Source organism: Melospiza georgiana, chromosome 3 (assembly GCF_028018845.1).
Source record: "Melospiza georgiana isolate bMelGeo1 chromosome 3, bMelGeo1.pri, whole genome shotgun sequence".
Taxonomy (NCBI): Eukaryota; Metazoa; Chordata; class Aves; order Passeriformes; family Passerellidae; genus Melospiza; species Melospiza georgiana.
Genome location: NC_080432.1, coordinates 3,406,524 through 3,426,765, shown reverse-complemented (window position 1 = coordinate 3,426,765; position 20,242 = coordinate 3,406,524). Strand labels below are relative to the sequence as shown.

General features: G+C 50.9%; 2 protein-coding genes across 2 annotated transcripts; both read right to left on the bottom strand.

Moving 5' to 3' along the window:
- Positions 1-697: 697 nt before the first annotated feature.
- FDFT1 (farnesyl-diphosphate farnesyltransferase 1) lies at positions 698-15,454 on the bottom strand. The gene is made up of 8 exons (XM_058021385.1): positions 15,314-15,454; positions 14,285-14,382; positions 9,899-10,082; positions 7,251-7,379; positions 6,660-6,851; positions 5,916-6,092; positions 5,547-5,699; positions 698-2,269 (listed from the first exon to the last, which is right to left on the bottom strand). The coding sequence occupies exons 1-8, from the start codon at positions 15,413-15,415 to the stop codon at positions 2,048-2,050; spliced, it is 1,257 nt and encodes a 418-aa protein (XP_057877368.1). The 5' UTR covers positions 15,416-15,454; the 3' UTR covers positions 698-2,047.
- On the bottom strand, positions 15,427-20,014 carry NEIL2 (nei like DNA glycosylase 2). Its single transcript, XM_058021823.1, has 5 exons — positions 19,877-20,014; positions 18,813-19,144; positions 17,772-17,968; positions 17,120-17,424; positions 15,427-15,741 (listed from the first exon to the last, which is right to left on the bottom strand). Exons 1-5 carry the CDS (start codon positions 20,012-20,014, stop codon positions 15,427-15,429), a joined length of 1,287 nt encoding a protein of 428 aa, XP_057877806.1.
- Between the last annotated feature and the right edge of the window lie 228 nt (positions 20,015-20,242).

The window sequence follows — 20,242 nt, the reverse complement described above, 5'->3', positions numbered from 1 at the left end:
TATCCCTGCCTTCTGGCAGTGGGCAGCCATTCCCTGTGTCCTGTCCCTCCATGCCTTGTCCCCAGTCCCTCTCCAGCTCTCCTGGAGCCCCTTTAGGCCCTGGAAGGGGCTCTGAGCTCTCCCTGGATCCTTCTCCAGGGGAACACCCCCAGTTCCTCCAGCCTGGCTCCAGAGCAGAGGGGCTCCAGCCCTTGGAGCATCTCTGTGGCCTCCTCTGGGCTCTCTGAGCAGCTCCACATCCTCCTGATAGTGGAGGCAGCTCTGCAGGTGGGGTCTCACCTGAGAGGGACAGAATCCCCTCCCTTGTGCAGGTGTGGTCACTGCCAGCCCTGTCCTGTGGCCCTGCTGGTGACAGCTGCCCTTGGGATGGGGAAGGTGCTTCCACCCTGAGCAGAGAGCAGCCAGGACCTGTCCCCAGCATCCCTGAGGATGCACCAGGGCCCTGGAACACGTGCCTGCAGCCCAGGGCTGTGCCACCACTCCCTTCAAGGTGAATTTACAGACTCTCAGCTGTCCCTCTGGTTAATATTCTTCCCCCAGGTCTGTCACACTGGGCTGTACTTTGATACTCAGTTGTCACCAAGGGAGCACTGGAGTTTTATCAGCTGAGGGCTTGTAACTTGTGGGGAAATTGCTGCTGTAAAAGAAATGACAGCTGAGAAAAAAAAAAAAAGAAAAAGAGGACCCAGCATTTGTTTTCCAAAGAAAACTTTTAATTTCAACAAGACTGGAAGCTGCACAAAGAGAGCTACCACGAGTTTCTTTAGAACAACAGCTTAAATCTACACCAGGAACTGTGGAGTAGGGGCTCTCCTTCTGAGTAACAGCCTGACCAGGGCTTGGCCTTGCAAAGCCACCGCCCTGCACCTGGCAGCTCTGTCCTAGACCAGGATTTCAGCTCTCCTTCCCTTCAGGACAGCAAAGCAGCATTTGAAGGGGGTGGGTAGGGACCTTGCAAACAACAATCCAGCCCAGGAGAATAGGACTTGCCTTCAGAGTGCTGTTTCCTCTTGTGAGGCCAGCCTGACCTGTTTGAAGACAGCAGTGGGAGCCTCCTGCAGCTCACACATCACTCTGACCCAGAGCCAGAGCCAAGTGGGTCAGGGAAACCTGCCCTGGTCACCCCCTGGTGGCCCCAGCCTTCCCAGCTCCTGGCAGGGATCGCTCCTGGCTTCCAGGGTGAGCAAAGCCACCCTAAAAAAGCATCCCATGAGGGACAGCAGGGTGCAAACCCTCCCTCCCCTGCCCTGCTCTGCCACCCATGCCCTGGGCTGGGTCAGTGCAGAGCCCAGAGCCTGCTGTGGGTCCAGGCCTGGGGTTATGAGCTCAGGGCTGTGCTGGCAGCTCCCTTCTCGTTTTAACCATTTCCCCACTGCTGAAACAAGATCTGTGTCACTGCAGGGGCCATCTGTCCCAGCTGCACAGCTGCCTTTCAGCTGGGGGCACATTCAGGTGGACTGAGTACCTCACCTCTCATATATTTAACATTAAAAGGGCTCATTTCAGCATCCTTCAGCACAACAGAAATGTGGCTGCAATCTGCCTGCTTCCAGGCTGCACTATGTCAATCACTGAGGGCCAGAAAGTGGCCAGAGCTTTTTCCTTGGATAAGGAAGCACATTCCTCTCCCGGCTGAAGCAGCATCTTTCCAGCATGGAGCAGGCACCAGAGGTGAGGGAGAAGAGGCTGCTTAAGAAAGGGAGGCAAAACCTTCAGGGTTTTGCTCAGCTGTGAGCTGGAAAGATGCCTCAAATCTCAAGGAATAATAAAAATAAAAAACAAAAATAAAATCACCAGAAATATTCAGTTAAACAGGAAAGAATGGGGGAAAAAAAACCACTCAACTCCAAACACTGAGACTCCAGTCAGCATTTGCAGACAGCAAGGGCAGTGAGGATGGAATCCAGCAGTGCCACACTGTCACCCCAGGGGCTGCAGCTCCCCAGTGTCCCATCCTTGTCACCATCCCAGTGCTGGGCCACCCCCACAACCGAGTGACCTCCTGCCACCCATCTGCCACCATCATCCCCCCACCCTGCGGTGCCCTTCAGTTGTCCCCTGCCTGCACGTACTCCTCGGTGGCCTTGGAGAGGGTGCTGAGGTACTGCCAGCTGAGGGCAGCCAGCAGCATGGCACAGGACAGGTAGATGGGCGAGTAGTGGTGGCGGGAGGCCATGGGGCCGGCGGGCAGGCTGGCGGCGCGGACGGCGGCGATCGCCTGCTGCGTCCTGCGGCACGAGGGGTCCGTGCTCGGCATCTTCTGGTAGATCTGCAGCAGGAGCAGGGAGGGAGGAGGAGTTAGGGCTCCTATTTATGTAAATAAATACCCTGTGTAGGGCTCTGTCGTGGTTTTGACGCTGGCGCCAATGCCAGTGTCCCCCATGAAAATACACATTCTGCCTGGTGTCTGCTGTGAGATGTGACCAGGAATAAGCAAAGCAGGCCCTCGCTTAGAAATAAAGAAGAGAAAACTTTATGAACTAAACTATAACTATATGTAAAAAAAAAAAAAAAAGAAAGAATGAAAACATTCCAAAAACATTTCCTCCTCCCCTGTCATGGTTTGACGCTGGCGCCAATACCAGTGCCCCCCATTAAAATACATTCTCCCTGGTGTCTGCTGTGAGATGTGACCAGGAAAGCAGGCCCCCACTTAGAAATAAAGAAAAGAAAACTTTATGAATTAAACTACAACTGTATGTGAAAAGAAACACACTGAAAGAATGAAAACCTTCCAAAAACATTTCCTCCTCCCCTGTCATGGTTTGATGCTGGCGCCAATGCCAGTGCCCCCATGAAAATACATTCTCCCTGCTGCCTGCTGTGAGATGTGACCAGGAGTAGAGCAAAGCAGGCCCCCACTTAGAAATAAAGAAGAGAAAACTTTAGAAAACTATACATAGAGAAAACTTTACATATAGAAAACTATATGTAGAAAGAAACACACTGAAAGAATGAAAACCTTCCAAAAACATTTCCTCCTCCCCTGTCATGGCTTGACGCTGGCGCCAATGCCAGTGCCCCCCATGAAAATACATTCTCCCTGGTGTCTGCTGTGAGATGTGACCAGGAAAGCAGGCCTCCACTTAGAAATAAAGAAAAGAAAACTTTATGAATTAAACTACAACTGTATGTGAAAAGAAACACACTGAAAGAATGAAAACCTTCCAAAAACATTTCCTCCTCCTCCCCCCACCAAATTTCCAATACATCCATCCATCCCTCAGATCACCAACTCTCGGTCCATCACCACCCTTTAGATAATCAATTCTCAGTTCATCAAGGAGTGAGGAGTCCCCCTTGTGCCATAGGCTTCCCCTCCAAACACAGTTGAGACCTCTTGTGTTTCCTGTCACACATGGCACTGCCCAGAGATCATTGCATTCCTGACATCTTCCTTCCATGCCCAGTGCTCTCACCACTGTGCATGGACCAGAGCTGCTTCTAGGGTTCCCCTTTTAAGGATGCTTTGCCCAGTTCCAAAAAAGAGCACAGTCTCTCACTTTTGGGACACCTGTCCCCACCCAAATTTCACCCCCTGGGGCCAAGGGGTCTCAAGAACAGAGATCTTCTCCTCCACTGAAGATCAGGGCACCAACCACCACCCTCCTCATGTGTTGTCTCTGTTCACGCACTCCCATAATATCACTGCACTCTCGGCTCCAAGCCACTCCTTCCCCACCTAGATGCAGTCCCTGTATCACAGGAAACATGGTTCCGTCCATGGCTATACAAGAAAAGTCCAGCCAAAGGCCACTCCATCACCTCCTCCCACCTAAGATTCTTCTCCACTCTTCCGACATCTTTCACCTGCACGAACTTTCATCACATTTGCCCATTTCCTCCTCCATTTCATCTCTATCTCTCTTCTCATTCAGATCCAGGAGGATCAGTACTTGTAAGGTTTCCATTATTCAAGAAAAGGGTTAAAATCTCAGTCTGCTCTCCCATGACTTCTCACCGTGCCCCCCCTGCACTCCCTCTTCCTCCTTCTCGGCTGGGCTGTGCTGCCAGCACATGGTATCAAATTTCAAGGTGGCACAGGGAGTTTAAGGGAGGAAAATGGGAGAAGGTTGAAGTTTTGAGGGCCAAGAGTGATGTTGGCAGTGGAGCGACACGAAGCAAGGGACAGCTGGATGGGGCCAGGGGCCTGTCACAGACATCCTTTATGAAAAATCCTTTCCTTAGGATTTTTCCTCCTGAGAAGCTGAGAGGCCTCAGGAACAAAATGTAAACATTGATTATCTGCTGCTGTGGAATGCAACAAGTGGATCTGTGATTGGTCTCATGTGGTTGTTTCTAATTAATGGCCAATCACAGTCAGCTGGCTTGGACTCTCTGTCCGAGCCACAAACCTTTGTTATTCATTCATTCTTTTTCTATTCTTAGCTAGCCTACTGATGAAATCCTTTCTTCTATTCTTTTAGTGCAGTTTTAATATATCATAACATAATAAATCAAGCCTTCTGAAACATGGAGTCAGATCCTCATCTCTTCCTCCCGAACACAATCACAGGGGCCCATCCCTTTTCTACTTCCCTTGGGACGTGCACTAAGCCAAGCTGCCTCTTGAGGGCACCCCATGATGGGACATGGACCACATGGCTTTGGACACGATCCCTCAAGCCCCAGTGGTGTTACTGGGATCAGGGGTTCTCACCCTGCAATCCTCATTCGCTGTCTGGAGGATGGCCGACCGGCCCACCTGAAACCAGTGGGAACATTCCTGCCTGGAACAGCCTCATCATCACCTGATTCTGTGGCATTTGGGGGTTTCTTCTCATGGCTTTCTGAGATACTCCTCTGCAGGAGTCTGAGCAAGGTGGGCTCAAGCAGAGACCCTCTCCTGGGTTAAAGCCCTGCAGTGTCACTGTCCCTTGCCATGGGATCAGCCAGTACACAAGGGCAGCTCTAATAACGCATGGTTTGGGGTCTCCCTGCTGCAGAAGTGTTTTTATTTAATAGCCTTCACTGGAATTGGGTTTTGGGAAAGGGAGTTGTTTTTTTCCCATTAAAGCACCCACCACTTGACTTTCCATGTGAACTTTTAATCTCCACAGGACCCTGTGGAGTCAGGAGGAAGTCATAAGGTCCCCCTTGAGACACCTTTTCTCCAGGCTGAGCCCTTCCGCAGCTCCTTCAGCCCCTCCTGGTGCTCCAGCCCCTTCCCCAGCTCCATTCCCTTCTCTGGACAGGCTCCAGCCCCTCAATGTCCTTTGTGTTGTGAGTGGCCCAGAACTGACCCCAGAATTGGCTCAAGGGGATGGGCACTGCCCTGGCCCTGCTGCTGGACACACTATTGCTGGTCCAGGCCAGGATGCCCCTGGCCCCAGTCCCTACTTCCCAATAGACACCCAGACCCAGGGAACATTCAAAGGAACACATCAAGCACAGTTTGGTTCAGACCAAAACCACATCAGGGTCATCACTCCCCACCACCACTGAGCCAAGGATAAAATTAACAGATTCCCACGTACTCCCAACTCCACTCCAAAAACAGGGACAGGAACAGCCAGAAATGACTGAAACCAAACTGCTGAGCCTACCTCTTCCACATACTGGTACATGATGGCTTTGACAGCTTGGATGTTGGTGGCATCCATCATGAGGGTGACGGCCTGGCCCTTGCGGATCTTCACCACCCCCCTGAACACCTGCTGGTTGTTGTAGCAGGCAGCCAGCGTGGCAATGGCCATCACCTGAGGAGAGACAGCAACTTGCACTGCAAGGAACTTGCCAAAGAGCCACCCTGTCCAGAGTTACACCCTTGGAGTGGAGGCACAACCTCAACAACAGCAGAAACGGCAGGAGCCAAGAAAAAAGCAAAAAAAACAACAACACAGAACCTCCTCCACCTCCAGCTCCTCACCAGCTGGGCTGCAGAGGGTGAGGAACCACTTGGAAGCTCAGCTCACCTGGGGGATAGCGCAGAAGTTGAAGACACTTTGGTTTTTGAGGCGGGACAGGTAGGTGAGGACGTCGGGGACGTGGTGGAGGGCGTTGGTGATGAGCTCATTGAGGCACTGCACGGCCACGTCGATGTTCTCTGGCTTGGCAAGGTCTGAGAGCTTCTTGGCATATCTGCTCCAAACCTAAACACCAAGATAAGTGTTCCTGAGCTGGAGGGTGCATTGATGTCATCAGAGAGACAGCAGGTCTGGGAGAGCAACAAGAAGCACCAAAAGCCCCCACACAACAGCCTTGGGGTAAAGAAAAGCAGGAAGGGCAGGCTGTGGGGATGTGACAGTGGCCTTGGTGCACACAAAGAGATGGTAAAGGAGGAGGATGAAACTCATCTCCACATCTTTCCTAGGGAGGGCAAGGAAAAGGTGAGTCACACATCAAGAAATGCCCTGTGAGACAGCTGAGCCACATGGAAAAGGGGGAGAAAAATTTTTGGATGTCATGTCAGGCACAGGCAAAGCTGATCCTGCTTTTTGGGAGCTTTTGGGTATCTCTGCCAGTCTCATCCTCCCTCATTCCTACAGATAACCTAGCAGAGAGGAGAAACAGCTGCCTAAGTAGCTCTTGCAGTGTGTGGTGGCAACACCTTGTGCCCACATCTGTACCTAGAGAGCTGCAGACAGATGTCAGCCAGAACTGCCACTACCAAGAAGATGTACAGCCAACAGCAGCAATTTTATGAGGTTTTTCCTCACCTCTCTGGGCCAGAATTCCCTTCCCTCCATCTGGTCCTCCAGGTAGTCACGGATGATGTTGGTTTTCTGCAGGAAGAGGCCCATGGAGTTTGCCAGCTCTGTGTCCTGCCCCACGATGGAATCTTCCAGCTCTGATGCAGAGAAGAGACGGGAGAGGCCAATCCCCACCAGCCCAGCAACGTAGTGACAATACTGCCAAGGAGGTGCCAAGTTGGGAAAGAAGGGAAAAAAAAAAAAAAAACAAGATAAAAGGAGCAGTTACAAAGAGCTGCCTGTTTGCCACAGTGAGTTTTACAAAAAGCAATTGAGAGTTCATTTGATGCAAGGTCTCCCTGGGATGTCTCAGCTTTCCAATGAAAACACTTTTTCCCAACAGGGATGGTCTGTCTACTCCTTTCATATAGACAAGGTGGGCCCTACCTGGAAGTGTTCAAAAAAACCTGTGGATGTGGCACTTGGGGACACAGTTCTGTGGTGGCCTTGGCAGTGCCGGTGGAATGGTTGGGCTTGGTGATCTCAGAGGGCTTTTCCAAACCTTAACTTCATGACCCTGCTCAAGCTCAGTCCATTCCTCAGTCTGGGCTCACTCACCCTGTCCCACTCATGCTGAGAATCCACCTTTTTCTCCAAGAACTCTGCCATCCCAACACCCATCTTGTGACAAATATCTGAAATCACATCCTGGTAGACCTTGGACAGTTTTCTGAACTCCATGGAGATCTGTAGCGTGGTAAAAACAGAAAGAGAGTGTTCAGGAAGGAAAAAAAAAAAAACAAGCAGCACAGTTCAACATTTATTAACAAATCAGAAAAATACTGTTCAACAAACCAGAAAAATACTGTTTACCAGGCTCTAATCCTGCCCTGGCTAGAGATCTGGGACAACTCCCTCAACCTGAGCTGTTTCAAGGTCCTTGGAGCTCAGGCTTAGCCTGTTCCCAGTCTAAACAGGATGGTCTCTGGCAGGAGATCAGACACAGCAGAATCTCTGGGAAGGCTCTGTGGCCTTGGACTGGTATCATCTGGGAGCTGCAGGACAAAACTGGCTGCACTTGGTACACAGAGCTGTTTTCCTCTGTAATTTGAGAGCATTCCATCACACCAGCCATGGAAAAGACCCGTGGGAGGTTTCTGGTGCTCTGCTCTCCCCAGCCCTCTCCAGCTCTAGCTTCACCCATTTGGCACAACTGGAAAGGCATCAAGCAGTGAGGGAAGTGAGAAATCCTTCTATTGCATGTCCAGTTAAGTGATGATGGAATTACAGAGTGGGTTGAGTTGGAAATGACCTTGAAGATCTTCTAGTTCCAACGCCCCTGCTATGGGCAGGGACACCTGCAGTGTCTCCATCACTCTCACACTGAAAAAAAATATTAAAAAGTGCATCTTCCTTTTCCCAAAAATGTGGAGCATCATGTTTTACTGTGCTAAGCTTTATTCTCCATCACTGGGGGGCTGCAGCCAGCCCAGGGGTTTTGTGCAATAAGGGTTTGTCTGTAAAATAAATGTATTCACTCTGCTTCTGCCTCTGTGGCTTCAGTCCCCTTCCAAGAGGAGCACAGCCTGCAAATGCACCTCTAGGAAATATTATTAGAAGTTTTTCACTGTAAGGGTGGTGAGGCACTGGCAGAGCATGCCCAGAGAAGCTGTGAATGCCCCCCAAAAAAATTCAGGGATAGGGCTTGGAGTAGCCTGGTCTAGTGGAAGGTATCCCTGCCTTGGCAGGGGATGGGATGGGATGAGCTTTATGGTCCCACCACACCCAACAATTCCATAGTTCTACAATTTTATGATTACTAAAATTATTAAAATAGTACCTGAGCACTGGTTTATTTATTTATTTTTTATCTATTTTTATTTATTTATTTAAACATTTATTAAAATATTAAAAATTTATTTTAAATATTAAACCAATAGATATCAAAATATTAAGTTAAATTATATTTATTAGGATAATTATTAAAATATTTGTTTAAAATGTTAAAAAATTTAAAATCATACCTAAGCATGGATTGCCTCAAATAAATAACACATACACCAAGAGAGAACAGCAAAGTGCCACAAACACCTTCTCAAAAGCTCCTCTAAAGCCAAGCCACTGACTTACCTACTTTACCCACATTGTTGTTGCCAAGAATCCCAACACAGACATCTCCTATAGCACTCCACACTCCAAACCTGAGCATCAGAACTCCCAACACACCTCAGTTCCCCAAAGAACCACCCCATTCCCACTGCTAGGGAAAGCCTGAAAAGGGCAGAATAAATTAAAAATGGTAAAACCTTGAACAAAACAGAACATCCTCTGAAAATGAGATGCTCCTCACCAGAACTATTACATGCTTTTTCTTAAACAGAGCAAAGAAAAAAAACACTAAAAATCAGCTCAATAATAAAAAAAAATCAACACAATCTTGTTACTAGTAACAGTGAGGGTGCTTTTTGTCTTGTATCATAGAGTTATGGAATGGTTTGGGTGGGAAGGGACCTTAAAGCTCATCTCATTCCACCCTCTGCCCTACCTGAGGGCAGGGACACCTCCCACTGTGCACACAGGTGTTACATTTACATTTTTTGAAAAATCTCTTTGTCTAAGATTTTTCTCTTGAGAAGCTGAAAAGCCTCAGAGAAAAAAAAGTAATTATCTTATTAACTTTTCTTTTGTTTTGCTTATATGAAATGTGTTTAAAGATTGTTTATTTACAAGTAATTGTTTTATTGGTTTCTGGTGCGAGTTGTTTTGACTCATTGGCCAATCAGTACTAAGTTGTGTTGAGACTGAAAGGAATCACGAGTTTTCATTATTATCTTTTTAGCATTCTATAAATATCCTTTCTGTATTCTATAGTATAATATAATATAATGTAATGTAATGTAATATAATATAATCATAAATTAACCTTCTAAAAACATCAAGCCAAATTCATCATTCCTCCCTTCACCAGAACACGCCACAAATACAATTCACTGTGCTGGGTAACGACCCCAAATCTCTCTCCACAAGACAATGGTCATCTGCTCTTCCAGCAGAGGAGGCAAGAAGACACTTTCCAAGGGCTGGAACTTTTCCACAGCCAGATCCCCTCTGCCCCACATCATTGCACAATGTTGGAATTTCTCACCCCAGTTTGGCACCCAGCCCCACAGGCAGGTGGTGGAGCCCTTGGGAAGCTCTGCAGGCACCACATGGAGACAACCAGGCACCCAGAGGTGCCACCAGGAGCAAGGAGGAGGCTGCCTTACCGTTGGGAAGTCTTCCAGCACCTGCCTGTCCTTCTCCTTGCTCTCTGTGTACTTCCAGTCTGGCTGGTAGAGATAGGAGTGGAACTCGTGCAGCATCGGGACCTTGACATCCAAAGGGATGCTCATGTCATCCTCTACAGTGTCCAGGGCACGGAGAACCAGGTAGAATATACACACTGCATGGCTGGAAAGGGAGAAAAACCAGTAAACTTTTACTTGGGAGTGCCTGGGAGGCAGGACAACCAGCTGGGATTAACCACAGAGCCTTCAGCAGAGGCACTTTGAGCTCAGCGTGTCACACGGTGGCACTGCCAGGTGCCTTTGGAAGATACCAGCCAGGTTAGGAAATCCAGGATTTTCTCTCATGAGGAGAACTACAGCATGATTTTGGGGTTCCTAAGATGTATATCAGGAAACTACAGCATGATTTTGGGGTTTCTAAGATGTGTTTTTAGATGTGTACTTCCAGTCTGGCTGGTAGATTTGGGAGTGCAACTTGTGCAGCATCGGGACCATGACATCTAACGGGATGCTCATGTTATCCATAGGAATTCCAGGATTTTCCCTCATGAGGAGAACTACAGCATGATTTTGGGGTTTCTAGGATGTGTATCAGAGAGGTACAGCATGATCTGGGGGTTTCTAAGATGTGCATCAGGGAAGGGTCAGGCCTGTGAGCTCCCTAAGCAGCGAAGATCCAACGCTGCAAGCAAGGCCAGCGCTCACCTGGACCCAGAGGACAGAGCCCAAAGTCAGCTTATTTGGAAAAGCAAATGTCAAATAGTGAAGGGGGGAAAAAAGCAGGTGTGTTTTCCCCATCATTCCCTCCTCTCTGCACACTTTTTACCCTGTTGGGGTAAAATATTCCTGTCCTTTGTTCGGGGGGAATAAAGGGGTCACACTGTGCAACAGGAACATTAGGACTGGCAGAAGGAGCCAAAATCAGCCTGTATTTTATATCTCCAGGAGCAAGACACTGGAGGCAGCCTATGTATCCCAATATCCCAGCAGGAAGCTGCTGAGGAGCCACCTCCCCTCCTGCTCCCACCACTCCTGCCTTCCCTATCCCTGCTTCCTTCCCCCTCCCTGCCTCCACATTTCTACAGCTGAAGAAAAAAAAGCTGAAGAAAAAAAACCAACCAAACAAAACCAAGTCCTGATGGCAAGAAATGCTGTTGGCAACAGGATTTATATTAAATAATCCCCAGATCTCCATGAGCACAGGGATATATGCCAAGGAAAGGAGGCATTTATTAATTGTTTAACAAATGGAAAGTCGCTTGGTCTGCTTAAATGCTAATTACCAGGTGACAGTGTTGTACTCCTGTGCAAGCAGTGATTAATCATCCAGGGAAAACTGACTTGCTCTTAGAGCCAATACTGTCAAATTTGGCTTTTTTTCCTTGACTAGAAGAGTATTTAACACCTCTGTCACACCACATGAGCAGCTCTCGTGCTCCTGTTCCTCTGCATGACTGAGTTTTTCCATTCCAGCCAGACTGTAAATGTTCATCCAACAGGATGCAAGTGCCCAAGGCTCCAATCTACTTCCAGGAGCCGCCAAGAAAGGCAGAGCAGAACCTGGAAATGCCATCCCAGAGGCACCTCTCACATGGGCATCATGCCCAGCGAAGAGCCAGCAGTAATTCCAGAACCCAGCACAGTTAAAACACTTATTTAACCCAAATTCTGCATCCAGACCTTGTCTGCCTCCCTAACTTCCATCACATACTGAATTTAGACCCATGGCACAAATGGAAGCAAAGAACAAGTCTGGATTTTCCAGAGCTCAAGCTCCCTCCTGCCCAGGTGAGGAGGTCTCCTCTCTCCTTGCCAGGACATAGAACCTGTGCTGGACCCTCAAGAACAGATCCTGAAGAGTTCCAGAGCCAGGCAGTAGCATGGAACTGGCAGCAGAGAGGCAGGAGCATCCCTCCTCTCCTCTCCATCACCAGCAGAGCAGCTATGAGCTTGGATCAGAACTCCTTCCCACCATCAGCAGTTATGATGCTGTTGGCTCAGCTGTGGATGAAATTGCAGTTTTGAGCCTCCCACCTTCCCAGAAACACCCTAACCATGGAGCAATGAGCTGGACAGGGCTTTGGCCATCAAAACAGGTAGTTCATGGGGCCAAAAAAGCCAGGAAGGAGGAACCAGACAGCTCAGCTATCAACACCCTGTCTGGCCAGGCAAGGGTACCCTGCCTCCCTAGCTTCCATCACACACTGAATTTAGACCCATGGCACAAATGGAAGCAGACACTTGGAAAGAACACGTCTGGATCTTCCAGAGCTCAAGCTCAGCCCTGTCCTGGGTGCAGCTCCCTCCTGCCCAGGTGAGGAGGTCTCCTCTCTGTCTGTCAGAGAGGCAGGAGCATCCCTCTTCTCCTTTCCATAACCAGCAGAGGAGCTATGAGCTTGGATCAGAATCTTTTCCTCCACCAGCAGTTATGATGCTGTTGGCTCAGCTGTGGATGAAATTGCAGTTTTGAGCCTCCCACCTTCCCAGAAACGCCCTAACCATGGAGCAATGAGCTGGACAGGGCTTTGGCCAGCAAAACAAGTGGTTTATGGGGCCAAAAAAAAAGGCCAGGAAAGAGGAACCAAACATTTCAGCTCAACTAACAACACCCTGTCTGGCCAGGGAAGCACTGCCCCAAGCACTCCTCCAGAAGTTCCCCATTTTCCAGCAGCCCTTCTGGGATGCCTGTCTGTAACCACAGGCGCCCAGCTGAATTCCCTGATGGGGTCAACAACAATTCAAGCACTTTTTTAATCCAGCAAAATCATTTCCTTCTGTAAGGCTGTGGCTCTGCCTATTTCTCTATCCTCCCTATTTTGTATTTCCCTTGTTTGTCCCTAAATCTTCTGGTGGAAATCCTTTGTAAATGAACCTCTCCTAATCCACTACTGAGCCAGCTGTAATCCAACCACCATCCCTGCCCAAGCTGGGTTACAAAGATCAGGCAAGAGCATTTTTAGGATGCCAGGCAGAAATTCTGTGCCCTGAAGGGTGATCCTCCTACAGGACTGCAGGGCAAGGATTAAATGACAATAAACACCAAGAAAACTGCAAAAGTTTGAGGCAAGTGCAGGGCAGACACATTGCTAACAGGTTTCACAGTGTTTTCTTAATTTTTTTTCTTAATTCCTGCACAGAAGAAGCATGGAAAATAAAAAACTTAATTCTTGGCCCTATTTGTACTTTTCCATGCAATTTCAGCCAAACCACTGAACTTCTCTGCCTTTCCTGTCTACCAGGCTGCAAACATCATTTCATAAACACTGGACACAGTTATGTGGCACCATCCAAAATGCCAAACCAGGGCTCAGAAACCCCACAGACCACACAGTGTTTGGGGTAGTGCCTGCAACTGCTCAGATCAGAGCCACCAGATGTGTCTGGAACAACTTCCAGAACCCCTAAATTTGATCATCAACCCATCTTGGGATTAACTGGGGATTTAAAAACTGAAATCAGTAATTGTCAAATGAATATAGGGAATTATATATGGAAAATAATTACATGGCATGAGGCTCCCTGGCCAGCTGAGCTTTATTTACATCCTCTGTTACTATTCCTGTCTGAAGCTTTTCTGCACAGGGCAGCAAAATCTGCGCAGCAAAAAACGGGTGTGCAACAAACCCCCTGTGATAAATGCACAGGTTTTGAGGCAACTGCTTCCAAAAGCACCTCCCAGGCAAGACCCAGACCCTTGGTCAGTTCCAGGTTTTTCCTCACCTCCTCCCTCCAGCCTTTGTCCAGCTCAGCAGTGCCAGGACACATTCCCAGGGTGTCACACAGGGCACAGTGCCAGGCCCTGTGTTTAACAGCCTGCTGGCCAGGAGGCTCAGCCCAGAGACACAGTTTGGGGAGGGATGTGATGCAGAGGGGGGATGTGGCACAGCCAGATGGGACGTGAAAATCCCCACGTCCTGCTGCACGGGGTGGGGCTGGGCTGAGTGAGCCCAGTCAGCTCCTGATGGGAGAGGGAGCGTGTCCCAGCATCTCCACCAGAGAAAAATGCAATTTGGGGGTAGGTACTGCATGGGCTCAGCTCTGGTATTGGGGGGCATCACACCCACCAGCTCCTAGAGAGACCTGAAACTGGGAAGCCACTAAGTTCCCTGGGATGCCCAGTGTTGGGGTGGCATTGTACCACTCAGGGAGGAGATTTATCCCCACCATCACCTCCATCACCACCTCCCAGGGAGGAGATTTACCCCCACCATCACCAAGGGGTTCGAGGGGAAAGTTGCATCCACCCCCTCCCCAAAAACCCGCCTTGGGAAGATCCCCAGCACTGGGATGTCACCCCACCCACCACCCCCCAAAAACCCGCCTTGCCGGCGGTCACCGCACCCCTCCCCGGTGTCCCCCGCTCACCGCAGCTCTCCATCCAGAGCCTGGATGACGGCGGCGAAGCTGCGGCTGGTCTGGTTGAGGTACCGGTAGCAGGTTCGGAGGCCACATCCCAGCGAGTCCTGAGGGCAGAGCGGGCCGGGGGCCGCGGGTTGGAACCGGGGGGCGGCAGCGGGCGGCGGGGCCGGGGGGGCTCCGCACCGCTGCTGCTGCTGCTGTCCCCGCCGCTGTCCCGCTGCCCGCGGGGGTTTCCGTGGCGGGGACAGCGTCAGTGTCCGCCGGAGCACGGACACGGCCCGGGAGCCGGCCGCCATGGGGGCGGCAGCATTGGGGGGCTGCGGCCGCTCCGCTCCGCCCCAGGCCCGAAACCCGCCCCTTAACCCGCCCCGTGCCGCGGCCGGACACGCTGCCATGTACGGACAGCGCCGGGGCCGTGCGATCAACGGAGAGCCGGGGATGCGCGCAGGGTACCGGCAGCGAGCAGTGCAAGGGATGATCGGAGATAGGGGGATGAATGCGGCTATGGGCAATGAGAAATGCATGGGAAGACTGAGATGCTCGGAGTCAGTGGGATGCTGGCAGGATACCGGCACTGAGCAATGCAAGGGATTGCTGGAGCTGCGAGATGCTCCGGTAGCACCGGGGCTCTGCGATGTCCGGCACCGAGCAATGCAAGGGATGCTCGGAGCCGGTAGGAAGCTCACAGGGTACCGGCACCGGGCAAAGCAGGGATGCTCGGAGCCGGTGGGATGCACCAATGCACAGGATGCCCGGAACCGGTAGGATGCACACACGGTAGGAGCAATGCAATAGGATGCCCGGAGCCGGTACAACCGGGAAGCACCGAGGCGCACACAAGGCGCACAAAGCCGGGCCAAGTCCTATACGAGCTGGATATGGGATGGTCACCCATGGCAACACCGTATCCGCGCCCGGACATGACAGTGCCTCCCACCTCCTCCTCCTCCTCCCGCGCCCCGCTCCCCACCGGGAGCACCGCGCACCGGCGACAGCGAAGCGCTTCCCGCCGCCCGCGCATCCCTGGTCGCTCACCGTGTCCATCCGCGGCATGACGGCGCGGTAGCCGCCCATCTTGAAGCGGAGCAGGTTGTAGATGTCCTCGGGGTGGCCCAGCCATTTCCGTAGCAGCTCCATGGGGGCCGCGCTCAGACCCCGCCGCCGCCACCGCGCGCTCCCGCCGCCCCCCCCACCCGCCGCTTAACCGGGCACGGGCGGGGCCGCTCCAGCCCCGCCCCGCAGCCAATCACAGCGCTCGGCACATCGCTCGGTGGGGCGGGCACGGCGCCGATTGGCGAAGGCGCGCTCGCACCAGGGCAGCGCCAGCCAATAGGGAAGCGTCGGGACTGGTGTGACGGCCGGCGGCGGGCGCTGATTGGCTGAGGCGCGTGTCGGCACAGGCGGAGCGGGAAGGAGTCGGCGGCCCCGAACCCCCTCGTATGAGCGTGAGGGGAGCGGAGCCGCTATGGAGGTGCGGGAGGGTTGGCGTGGGAAGGGGGCGTGAAAAACCTTCCAGTTCCAACCCCCTGTCATGGCAGGGACACCTTCCACTATCCCAGGTTGCTCTAAGCCCCGTCCAGCCTGGCCTTGGACACTTCCAGGGGTGGAGAAGCCACAGCTTCTCCAGGAGTTCCATCCCAGCTCCCACCTCCTGCTCACAGGGAGGAATTCCTTCCCCGTATCCCATCTAACCCCGTGCTCTGGCAGTAGGAAGTCATTCCCCCTTGTCCAAAGTCCTTTTCCAGCCCTCCTGAGCCCCTTTAGGCACTGAAAGGGGCTCTGAGAGCTCCCTGGAGCCTTCTCCAAGCTGGGCAGAGGTGTTTACCTCCAGCATTCCCAGCTGATTTGCAATCTATCTTTAAATCCAGTTCCCATTAATGAGACCACTTACACAGCTAAGGAAAATCACTGGTACCATCCTCAACAGGCTGCTGTTAACCAATTTCAGGCAGCTGGAATTTCCATGTACACCCCAGTTTTTAACCAAGAAACGGCCAGAAAGGACACACTTGAGATGAACATCACTGATTCTAATTCCAGCTTTTATTGTTTTGCTCAAGTCAGCAACTTATTATTAAAATAAACTCAAATCCAGGGAGAGAGGACAGCAGCAGTTCCCACCTGGTGTACAGAGACAGCTCTATTTCCAAACCTTTCTGCTTTCAGGTTTCCTTGGAGATCCTGAGTTTTATGCAACACTGCCACACGCTGTAATTTTTTTTTTTTTTATTTTTACAGCAAGATCTGGAATTGGCAGTTTGCCACAAAGCTGAAACCTGCAGGTGCAGAGATGAGCTCCACCAAGCACTGCTGATGTATATTTTGTACAAGCTGATGTGGAAGGAGGAGGGAGCTGTTCCTGCCAGATTACGTGGGAGCAGCTCCTCATGTTTAACCACACCCATTCACAGCCCAGCACACAGGTATTCAGCTCCAAACAGAGACAGGATTATTTAATTCCTAATTAATCAAGCTGCTTAGGCAGAGGGATATCCTCTGTTTTGCTGACTCCTCCAGGGTCAAGGGACAGGGTCACCAGACCACAGCAATCCCCTGCTCTACCCTTTACACTTCCCATCCACTCCCACCTGAATGGGGTGACCAATGCACCTCAGACCTGGTCAAACTCTTTACACTATAACAAAAAAAAAACCATGGACAGCCACTTTTTCCTTTCTGCAGCCACTCAGAGGACCTGGGACCTCCACTGAGCACTTAACTCTGCCAACTCCCTAAGGACCAAACTCAACAGCCTAAAAGAAACCACAGAGACCTTCTAGGACAACGAGGAGCATGGATCAGAGACCACCCAGCACCCTGCAGGACAGATCACCCAGTGACTGGGGAAGGGTCCCCATCCCCTGGCAGCAGCTCAGGCTGGCACTGAGGGCACCACCACGTCAGTCTCTTGAAGCCATCCGAGGGTCCAAAAGTGCCCTTCATCAGGGGATGTCCCAGGGGACACTGCTCCTTCTGGTACACCTGGGGGTGCAGCCCTTGGCCACGCAGTTTGTTGTGCAGCCACTCAGAGCTGAACTGAAGGGCGCAGTCCAGGAGATGCTCCAGATCTGAGAGAGCCAAGAGGGAGCCTGGTGTTAAAGGGTGGATCCTGGCCAGGTACAGGATCTCGTTCTTGATGATGTTCCCTGGAAGGGGTCAGAAACAAGGAGACAGTAAGGATATTTCTAATCAAGGTAATGCAGGCTGCTGGCTCTAACTTGTGATTTCTGCCTCAAGGAGCACAGCCAGCAACACCACTCCCTGTACCAGCAGTGGCATCCAAAAAGTAGACTTAGAGCTGAGATTCAACTGGAAGAGGTTCTCTTCCCTCTACTGTTGTTACAGACCTTGAAGATGACCACATGCCCTCAGCTGGATCAACCAGAAACTCTTAAACTAAAGAGAAAACCACCTAGACATGCACTTCTGCATCTGTGGACATCCCACCCACCTTCCTCCATTTCTCCTCCTGCCCCTATTCCCTGGAACTCACCCAGCCCTGAAAAATATCTTTGGTCTAGGAGTGTGTAGCAGACGGGATTGGGTGCACGGAGGGCACGCAGCGCCCGGCCTCGGTGGAATTCCACAGACAAGATGTCAGAAGCAGGATCAGCCCTGGGAGAGGAGCACCAGAGCATCCGGCAGTTGTAGAAAACAAGGAAGCCTCCGCTCTCAAAGTGCAGAACCAGCCTGGGAGAAGCAGAGAAGTTGGATTTTCTCATCAGAAACATCTCTGAACTACTTGTTATACTCTGCAGCTGGCCACTGTCTCAAGGCAAGGCGGCATCTTTAACAACTGCAGCCACGAAGCTTGGTGGTGAACCCACACAGCTGGTGGGAAGTTTTTCCTGCTGCTGCCCTGTGACCCTGGTTGACAAAGCCTTCAGCAGTACAGTCCACAAATCAGAGAAATGGATGTTAAAAGTAGCACAAAAAATGTGTCTAAAAATACTTGTATAGAAATAAAGTCATCCTTCAAAAAAAATCACAGAATCATAGAATGTTTCGGGTTGGAAGAGAACTCAAAGATCATCTTGGGCCACCCTCTGCCATGGGCAGGGACACCTTCCCCCACCCCAGGTTGCTCCAAGCCTGGCCTTGGAAACTTCCAGAGCAGCCACAGCTTCTCTGGGAAGCTGTTCCCCCTTGCTCTGTACAATTCCAGTGGGATACAGGACACAAACCACAGCCATGGTTTCAATTCACTGCTGCCCTTTACAGCATCACTCCAGCCTGTGATTGCAGGTGTATGAGATGTTTGTTATTTATCTAAGACTTTTTAAAAAACACCTAACTGGGAGAAACCGGCATTTTTAGGGCATGATTCAGCCTGGCATCCTAAAAATTCTCTCTTCAAGATAAAAATCTTAGCAGAGCTGGTACTAAAATCCCCAGACAACTGCATCCCACAATTCCACTGTGGATTCTCTGGTTGAACACACCCCACATTCACTCATGCCTTAAAAATTATCAGAGAAAATCAAGGCTAAGAGCATTCCCCCACAGATTTGCTTTGGGAGACTAGAGGAAATACCTGGGCACAGGATCCTTCCAGTCCCCCCTTTTGTTGGCTCTGCTTGCCCTCGAGAACTCGTTTGCGCGGACGCTGCCGAACATGCCAAAGTGGATGCGCAGCCAATTGCCCCGACCCTCTGCTGCCTCTGGGGCTTCAGATCTTGAGTTCTGGGCTTCCTGCAGCTCATCATCCTGGGAATGGGGATGTGGAACAGCAGCCTGTCCCTGCTGGCCCTGAGCAGGACAGTGTGCCCCACAAGCAGCCTCTCTTTGCAGCGCCGTCTCTTCTGCAGTTGGCCCAACGGGACCTTCAGCTGCCACAAATGCCAGGTACAAGTTCTTCCCATGAACCTGAGAAAAGAGCTGGGATGTGCTGATGATCCATAAAGGATCATAACATTCTAGAAAGACTGGGTTCAAATGGACCTTAAAGCTCATCTCATTCTAAGCCCCCACCCATGGGCAAGGACAACCTCCACTAGACCAGGTTGCTCAGCCCTCATCCAACCTGATTTTGAACACTTCCAGGGATAAAACCTCTGGCTGTTTCCATACAAGTGACTTATTTTCTACAACCTCTATTAGAGGGCACATCAGCCCACTCAGAACATGGGATGCATCAGCATCCAAGCCATTCCCATCAGAGCTGGGTCATCCTTGCAGATTCCTTTCTTTGCCTGCCTGAAGCACAAGGTGTTTAGATGCCACTCAATTCTGAATCCCTCACAGGGATTCCCATCAGGGGTTTGAAATTGGTCATCATCACTTCTGATTCCTCTTCCCACTTTGTGCTGGGCACATTTTGTGTTTTAATTTTGCTCCACACCTTTAATCAGAGGTGAGGCTGCACCAGGGTTTGGCCAGTCGGGTCCAAATCATCATCTGGAGGTGTGAGGCCAGTGAAGCCCCAGCAGGACTGACCCAGTGTGACTTCTGACAAGTACCCACAGCACAGACATCTCAACTTAGCCAGCTGAAATCCTCAGGGAAACATTCACAGGTTCTGCACCTTCTGTCACCCAGGTGTGGGGCAATGGTGATTTCTGCCCTCAGACTTGTCATGGATCTGTAAATTCAACTCACCTGGGAATCCTGGAGCCTCAGGGCATTCAGGTCATTGACACTGAGCTTCCTGCTGCTTCCCCCCACCTTGGCCACCACTTGTCCCACAAAAGGGGAGGTCAGCAGCTGGAACTTCCTCACTGAAGGGCCCTCTGGCATCTCCAGCAGCTGCAGGGGGATTAGCAGGTCCTTGTCACACTCTGCCCTAGACTTGAAGGGAAGCTGCAACTCAGAAATACACAAAACATTCTCCTCATTTTCCTCCTTGAGTTCCTGTGGTAAAATCTATGAAGATAAATGGGACCAAGGAGGAGGAAGAGTTCTCATCCTAGTGGATATATATAATTTAATCTAACACAGCCCTGAATAACATACTCCAATGGCAGA

What these genes read in the sequence shown, in the direction of transcription:
- FDFT1 (XM_058021385.1), bottom strand. Translation starts at nt 15,415, where the DNA reads ATGGAGCTGCTACGGAAATGGCTGGGCCACCCCGAGGACATCTACAAC. An exon ending in ACTTCTGCGCTATCCCCCAG is followed by an intron (nt 5,700 to 5,915) that starts GTGAGCTGAGCT and finishes GTCTCTCCTCAG; the next exon opens with GTGATGGCCATTGCCACGCT. An exon ending in TGTACCAGTATGTGGAAGAG is followed by an intron (nt 2,270 to 5,546) that starts GTAGGCTCAGCA and finishes CTCCTGCTGCAG; the next exon opens with ATCTACCAGAAGATGCCGAG.
- NEIL2 (XM_058021823.1), bottom strand. Translation starts at nt 20,014, where the DNA reads ATGCCAGAGGGCCCTTCAGTGAGGAAGTTCCAGCTGCTGACCTCCCCT. An exon ending in TGGAAGGATCCTGTGCCCAG is followed by an intron (nt 17,969 to 18,812) that starts GTATTTCCTCTA and finishes TGCTTCTCCCAG; the next exon opens with GCTGGTTCTGCACTTTGAGA. An exon ending in GGGATGGGGACCCTTCCCCA is followed by an intron (nt 15,742 to 17,119) that starts GTCACTGGGTGA and finishes GCACCTCCATAG; the next exon opens with CGGCTCCGCTCCCCTCACGC.